General features: G+C 36.4%; 1 protein-coding gene across 1 annotated transcript; it reads left to right on the top strand.

Annotated features, from left to right (window-relative positions):
- The first annotated feature begins 4,731 nt into the window (after positions 1 to 4,731).
- Positions 4,732 to 7,653, top strand: mrps16 (mitochondrial ribosomal protein S16). Its single transcript, XM_078248814.1, has 4 exons — positions 4,732 to 4,879; positions 5,782 to 5,812; positions 6,509 to 6,775; positions 7,313 to 7,653. The coding sequence occupies exons 2-4, from the start codon at positions 5,800 to 5,802 to the stop codon at positions 7,435 to 7,437; spliced, it is 405 nt and encodes a 134-aa protein (XP_078104940.1). The 5' UTR covers positions 4,732 to 4,879; positions 5,782 to 5,799; the 3' UTR covers positions 7,438 to 7,653.
- The last annotated feature ends 560 nt before the right edge of the window (positions 7,654 to 8,213 follow it).

Here is an 8,213-nt window from a genome sequence, read left to right as displayed (position 1 = left end):
CTCTGTGTGATTTCAATACATTTCTGTGAGATTCCATTTCCGTTTAGTCTTTTCTTTTGTCTTTATAGTCATATAACAATTTATACATTCATGTGACAACCCTGCAGCATATCCTGATAGCCCAGGTTCTCCTGAAAGAAATGATGTATATTACTTGATTGTGCATCACAGGGTTGAGATAGCACAAGCATTATTACACAAGGAGACCGGGCAAACCAAATATTGGAAATAATGGCTTAGACCTGGGAGGGTTAAGGATGAGGGTGGAAGAGGTGTGTCAGCCCACCCTCACCACCTGTGGTTTGACTGTCAGGAAGTCAAGGATCCACATAGACAGTGAGGTGTTTAATCCCAGGTCCTTGTGCTTTGTGACGAGCTTGAATGATGTTAAACACTTAACTGTGAATCAATGAACAGCAATCTCACATAGCTTCCCTTCTTTTCCAGGTAAGATAGGGTGGTGTGGAGGATATGTGCTATGGCTTCTGTAGATTGGTTGGGACGTTAGGCAATCTGTAATAATGGGTCCACTGTGCTGGGTAGTGAGGAGGATCAGATGTAATCCTTGATCAGTGGTTCAAATCACTTAAAAGGTGAGTGCCACTGGCAGCCTGGCCTTGTTTTCTTTGGCACAGGAATGATGGTGGACCTCATGAAGCACATGGGGATGACAGACTGAGCCAGTGACAGGTTGAATATCATTGTGAATACCGGCACTTACCTTTGCGTATTGGCTGCTGATGGCCTCGAAGCGAGCATACAATGTGTTTAACTTAATTTAAAAGTTTAACAAAACACAACAAACAATAAACATACATCTTTCCAGACACATAAACCCCAACCCACAGGCATGTAAAAAAGAACAATGTTTAAAAAAGATAGACAAAGATGATTACATTTGTGTAACGGTTACGACCAATATAGTCAACATGTCAATCTTCAAAGGTCCCATTTTGTAAAAAAGTAAGATTTCCATGTTGTTTTTGATTATAAAGCAGGTCAAGGTGCTATGTAAATACTATGAAAGTATCAAAACGCTCAATCCACAGAGAAATGCATACAGCCCATATTCAGAAACAGCCTTTATACGAGCTGTCAGGACTTTGCATGGTTGTGATGTCACAACTGTACAAAAAGTGCCGTCATTGCCTGGCTGCAATTATGTTGAAGAGATGCAGAAAGCGCATCTGCAGAATATGCTGACCAATCAGAGCAGAATGGGCTTTTTTCGGGATGGGGGCTTATGGAGACAGATGCTAAAACGGAGCATTTCAGACAGAGGTGAAATACAGGTATTCTGACAGACATTACAAAAAAAAAATTGTTTTATGAACATTAAACCATGTAAACATATACTAGTAGAAACCCAAAATACAAGTATGAACCTTAAAATTAGCAAATAAGAGCCCTTTAAGGATGCATTATACCCCTTTTTAATTTCCTAATAAACAAAGTTCTAGATCCAACGGAAGATTGAAAAAATACTTTGACATTTTGTGAAATACACTTCTTTGATTTCTTGGTGAGAATTAGATGTTAGAGAAGATGGATACCACTCACATATCCAGTATTTGTCTGTTAAATAGAATGATACAGCCAGCAGCAGCTGGTTAGCTTAGCTTAGCACAAAGACTATAAATGAGCAGTTGCCAGACAATCAGGGATGGCTCCAGCAAGTTAGTGTTTCCAGCCAAGAAATAGATTAACATCTACCTTTAATTGTCATTTTTTTTCAACCTCCATTTATGTACAGATCATACAAATGAGGTATAACGTTCATTAGTGAGCTTTAGAGGTGCTGGTAGGCGGATTCTGTTACCTTGACAGAGCCAGACTAGCTGTTTACCCCTGTTTTCAGTCTTTGTGCCAAGCTAACTGCTGGCTGTAGCTTCATATTAAACGGACAGTGTAAGAGTGGGAGAAACCTTTTCATCTAACTCTCCACCAAGTGAAAAAATGTCAAAGTATTGCTTTAAATCCTGTGTGTCACAGATACTAATCATGTCAGACAGTGTGAACTTCTATCTGTATACATTATTTTAAATACATAAAGAAGTTTGGGGCCATATAATACACCAATGGTCTCACAAGGATTTAAAATATTGCTTTAGTTGGGCTTACAGAGGTAGTAAGAGTTGTTTTTATAAGTGCACAATATAAGATTAAGCTCAGTGTTTTAAGATGTTGTGTATTCTTCTTCTTCTTCTTCTTCTTCTTCTTCTTCTTCTTCTTCTTCTTCTTTTTCTTCTTCTTCTTCCACATAATCAAATTAACCTCAGCCCTCTTTGACTACAATGTCTGGGACAGCCTTCTTCGTTTAAAACAGACTCCTATTGCTTTTTCCTAGTAAAATATCTGGTCATCTGAGCGTCTCTAACTGAGCTGTCACAGATGATTACAGGAGGAACAACTCGTCTTGGTATCCCAAAGAGCATGGGGTCCTCACGAGAGAGTGAGCCACAACTAGAATTAATGTCACCATTCAGATAATCACGCATTGCCGATTCACCATGTAAGATGAATTTTGTTTGCTGCCTAACTGTGTAAAGCCTCTATTCATTTTCAGATTTTTCCGCAGAAAAAACATGGTCAACTTAATAAGGATGCTTTCCTCTTGAAATTTCAGCCCTGGTTGAACCAAGTGTTTTGTGTTATGTTGTTCATCTGGTTGCTGAAAATATTTCTGTGACAAGCCAAACTGACAAAATGTTTAAATCTTTTTAAACTAACATCCTTGTAATTTTGTTATTCTCTTCAGCTGTGTGTGTGTGCGTGTATGTTTGTGTGTGTTTGAATAGTGTGGCACACAGTCAATTAGATTAGTTTTAAATGCTCTGTACTATGAAGTAACTCTCATGTTTGTAATTAAAGCATTTTGTCTTAGTATTTGTCATGTTCCCCTTGAAAAATTGTAAAATAATTTGCAATAACATCACTGCTACAGATATGTATTAATAATTCTACATTTAGATACACTATTTAGACTACAATACAGAATAAATTGTAATGTATAAAGTGGCAACCTTATATGTATTCTTTACTGAAAGCATTTCAAATAAATTTGATCCAAGTAGAGTTGAATCAATTAAATGAATTATTTTATAAATATTCTTAGGTAATGCCTCTTTTATCTCTTTTATAAGTGTAGAAGTCATAACTGGCTTTATATATGAGGACACACACACACACACACACACACACACACACACACACACACACACACACACACACACACACACACACACACACACACACACACACACACACACACACACAAAAACAAGCTTTACACAACAGGAGTGTGAAATCACCATGTTCCAAGACTGGGGGGGGGGGGCTCCCAGTGGGCAGAAATCTCTGTGCACTCAGACGACATCAGGCAAAGAAATGACCCCTGAATTCGTGAACACTCTCAGGAAATCAGTGTTTCATTTCTGCTGGGGTCAACAGTGGAAGCTGATTTAAACCTCCAAGCGTTGCTAATGTAGGACACACAACACACATAGAATAGAAATTACAGAAAAAAGATTCTGAAAGAGTACCTGTCTGACAGCACTGAGCATAATCTTGAGCATCAGATCATAATCTTTACAAACTCATAATTATAAATGTAACATGTGTTTGACTTTGTCATATTATCTTTGTACCATTTCAATTACCTTTACCTAAACTATAACTGTATTATTCATATAATTAAAGCATTGCATTTAGGTAGGTTTACAGGCTGCATTCATTGCTAATGCATTTATCCAATGAGATTCATAATGAGTACAATATTAAAATAAACTTATAAGGCACTGAAATCAGTGTTTTTACTTATCACCAAAAGCAGAGGTAAAATTGGAAACTATAAATTGAAACACTTTACTTAAGTGAGGTGATTTTTTTAATTACTTGAGCATTCCTATTGTATGCCACTTTATATACCTCTATTCCACTACATTAAGGGTAATATTGTATAAATACTGCACTTTAGAGTCCACTACATTTATCTGACAGCTATAGTTACTAGTTTAAGATATGACATACAAAACATACGATCTGTTTATAAAATATGACATAAATTAAACTATTCAACAGTATATAAAGAAGTAATTAGTTCCACCTCAACCAAGAGTAAAATGCTGCTCAATACAACAATAACAACAACAACAACAACAACAATAATAATAATAATAATAATATTAATAATAATAATAATAATAATAATAATATATCATAGTAGAAATTGTACATAATATTAGCCTATAACATTCAAAAGAGGTAATTCTGTATAATAGGTAGGCTTACTTTTACTTTTACATTTAGCCAATAATAGTTCATGTAATTTTTCCTAACATCTTAATGCAGAACTTTTACTCGTAATATATTATAATATTTTACAATGTGTTTTTACTATTTTTACTTAAGAATCTGAGCACGTATCTACCTCTGACCAAAAAGGATTATAGGCTACATTATAAAACCTAAAAGCCTAAAAGCTATGTGCGATGCCATATTTATTTTATTCTTTTCTCATTTTGACATTTTCAAGGCTTAGCCTACAATAAATCTTCAAAATAGTTTCAATGTGTCAGAAAATATTTAAGACGGAAGCATAATTTTCACAATACAACCTTTTAACAGTAAAATGTGTTGTAGGCCTTAAGTTTCCTGCGGTACAGTGGAGAGCAGGACAACAGCGCCATCTAGCGTCGCGGAAGGCACTGACGCTGAACCCACTACGTCACTTCCTGTTTAAACATGGCCGCGCACTGACAAATGTCACATTACTTCTGCTGCTGAAAACATATAGTTATCAACGTTAATTATATCATCTGTCCAGCGATTAAAAAGAAGGCGACACAAGATTTTACTTTACTTCGTCCAACATCCGCAGGTATTTTGTTCATGTTTTTGCTCATTTCTAAACCGTACGTAGTCCTCAAAGAGGAGATGCTCTTTACCGTTAAGGTTGGGTGTTAGCAATAGCTAACATAGCAGTTATAGGAACAAGAAGACATGCTTTATTAATTCCCGAGAGGAACGTAATTTGTTTCACTCTGTTAATAAAACACATCATACACAGGTCCGGAATGCACAGACATGCAAACAGGACCTATACATATACATTAAATGGAGATATGTCAGAGCTATGGAGCTGCCCATGGACAAGCGCCCCGAGCAGTGGAGGTTCGGTGCCTTGCACAAGGGAACTGGCACCTCACCAGCTACCAGTCCACACTTCGTACTTGGTCCGTACGGGAACTTGAACCGGCAGCATACCGGGTCACAAGCCAAGTCCCCACAGATTGTTACTTTTGCAATTTATTGATATGTGATATGTACTAAATCAATCTATGTAGGCCTACTAAAAAACACTTTCTTAAAATCAACTCACTTGTGCCTTTTGGACATTTTTGAAATCTGATTTGGACCTCCAAACTTATACTTGTAATTGCTTTACATAGTTGTATTTCTTCTGCATCCTGGCTGTCCTGATCTGTTTTTCAATTATTATTATTATATATATTTTTCCATTTCGGAAAGTTGTATTGTCTCTCTATGTCCATTATGATGGTAATGCTTCCTTTTCTGCGTTGTTTTCTTTGTCTTTGTAACTAACTCAATGCTCAATGTCATTGCAAATGAGGGCTGCCCCTCAGGTATCTCTCGAGTATAAATAAAGATTGAATGAAAGAATGAATGAATGAATCTAATGTAACTGATTTACTGCTGGCATTGTTTAGAAAGAAAGTTGCATATACACTTTGGTTTAAATGTGACTTTTTTGTGTTGCAGGATAGTCCAGCCAACATCATGGTTCATTTATGTGAGTATACTTGTATATCCTTTTGTCTTGTAGCAGCAGAGTTTTAGCAAGATACATAAGTATAACATCAAGCATAGGTGTAATCACATTTATTTATTTATACTTCCTCACAGAACCGTTACTGCTTTCTCAACGGTAAACAGAATTAGCTTCCCATATGGGATTTACTGTGGGCATATTGTAGAGTAAAATTAAGTTTATCAATATGACAACTAACAGTTTTTCTTTATTACTGATTGATCAGTCGATGAATCGCCTAATCTATGAAATGTCAAAGATAGTGAAAAATACCTATCACAAGTTCAGAGACCTCAGGGTCACATCTTTACATATCTTGTTATGTCCTACCAACAGTTCAAAACACAAAGATATGCAATTACAAATAATGTAAAACTCTTAAAAGGAGCTAATCTTTTCATATCAGAAGAAAGAATTAAAGAATAGTTGCCATTTTTGCTTGATAAAGCAAGTTTAATGGTTGATTGTTTAAGTTTAAATTGGTTTTCTGTTTCTGTTTTCGGATTAATCACCTAATTGTTTTTGACACAATATGAATATTTAATATACATATACATTCACATATACTTCCTGCTAAAACGAATGTGGTCTAACAAAACAATAATTTTTGAAATGGCAATTTAAGGTGCTGTTGCACAAGAAACTCATTTTATTTTCTCTTTTAATTTCCTTCTGCAGCATCACTCCTGCTAAAGAAATACCATGGGGGTTACGTTGTCATCCGATTGGCTCTTGCAGGCCACAAACAAGCTAACAGACCCTTTTATCGCATTGTGGCAGCTTACAACAAAAGGGCAAGAGATGGTAAATATATAGAGCAGCTGGGTTCCTATGACCCCCTCCCTAACATATACAACGAGAAACTTGTCAGCTTCAATTTCGACCGAGTCAAGTACTGGATCGGCTGTGGCGCACATCCTACAAAGCCAGTGGCCAAACTTCTAGGTGTGTATTCACTACATGTTCTTTTAAGGTAGATCAACATTGCACAACTTCATTGTATGCTTATCCAGATAATGTTGCTGCTCATAGTGATTTGTTTATTCAAGGAGGTCCATCTATAACTTTTATGAGCGCCTAGACCTTTTGAGGCAATATATTTATCTGGAGATATACTTCTCTTTGTTAACTATTCTTTCAAATCTTGTTTTCTATATAATCTGCTACCGTAAATGATGACTACTGTCTATTACTGTCTACTACTATTATGAGTTCACTGTGCCCTCAAGCACCTCATCCATGCCCTCTGGTATAAAGGATTATACAGATACAGATTTGTGGGCCTTTTGTTTTCATATCAAGCATCTAAGGTATAACTTGGTTATCTAGTAAATGGCTACAAAGAATTCAAATTGTCTTAAATGGATGATGTATTGGCTTCAAAAGATGTTGGGTACTGTAGGCAATGTCTCTGCAATAGTTTGTGGAAAAAGCTTGTAGTGAAAGATATTGTCTTTGTTTCTCCCCTCTCTCTTTCTGCAGGGATGGCAGGATTTTTCCCTCTGCACCCAATGATGATAACTGAGGCAGAGCGTCGAAGAGCCCAAACGGAGCTGACAGCAACAGGAGCAGAAGATGGTCTGCAGGAGGGACAGAATGTGGCTTAAGTGTGAGAACTAAAGCTGGGGACTGTCTGTGACTGTCCCATACAAAAGGATATCGCAGTTATTTGGAGAGAGAACTGATCGATTTCTTTCCTAACTTGTTGGGTGGACTGCTTGTAGCAATGTCAGATATGGCATACGGTAGTTATATTGCTTTAGTAGCAGCTATGAACAATTTATATAAAAACTGATTCTCAATAAAGTGTGCCATAACAGGCAGATGTTTGTATTTACTGTTTTATTTGACTTAAAGTATTTATATATTACTGCATTTGAGGGTAAATTGCAGATTTCTTTCCACCATTCGATGTCTAACATTTTCAAGACCTTTACAGTTAATTAACTTAGGTTTGTTTACTTAGAACCTTACTCGTAAACTGTGCAATCGTTTCTCCTTCTTTTGTCTGTCTTCTTTCTTTTTTGGCCTGCATGTTCTTACATGTGCACACAAGAGTCAATAGTGAACGTCAGTAATGTCAAACACAAGAAAAGAGAAATCAGAAGTGGGTGGGATTGCTGATAAGATTATTGGCACGCTTTACAGCACTTCCTTTTTGGCTCAATAGCAAATTCTCCACCTTTTATACTGAACTACGTGTTATGGACACCTTTGGAAACTGGAAACTTACTGTTCACTCACAGACGTCATGTAATGTTCAATATTTTTGGAATCATGATGCAGTAAATCATGTTTTTACTGTTTCAAAGGAAACAGCCTAGTGATGTTTTTCTTTTCTCAGTTAATATTTACAGAAGAAATTAAGGTACCACCAGCCATG

This window comes from Sander vitreus, chromosome 4 (assembly GCF_031162955.1).
Source record: "Sander vitreus isolate 19-12246 chromosome 4, sanVit1, whole genome shotgun sequence".
In the NCBI taxonomy this organism is placed as follows: Eukaryota; Metazoa; Chordata; class Actinopteri; order Perciformes; family Percidae; genus Sander; species Sander vitreus.
The sequence above is the reverse complement of the archived record's forward strand: the minus strand, read 5'-3'. Positions and strand labels throughout refer to the sequence as shown.

Excerpts from the sequence above, each read along its gene's own strand:
- mrps16 (XM_078248814.1), top strand. Across the intron at positions 6,776-7,312 it reads GCCAGTGGCCAAACTTCTAG|GGATGGCAGGATTTTTCCCT; the intron begins GTGTGTATTCAC and ends CTCTTTCTGCAG.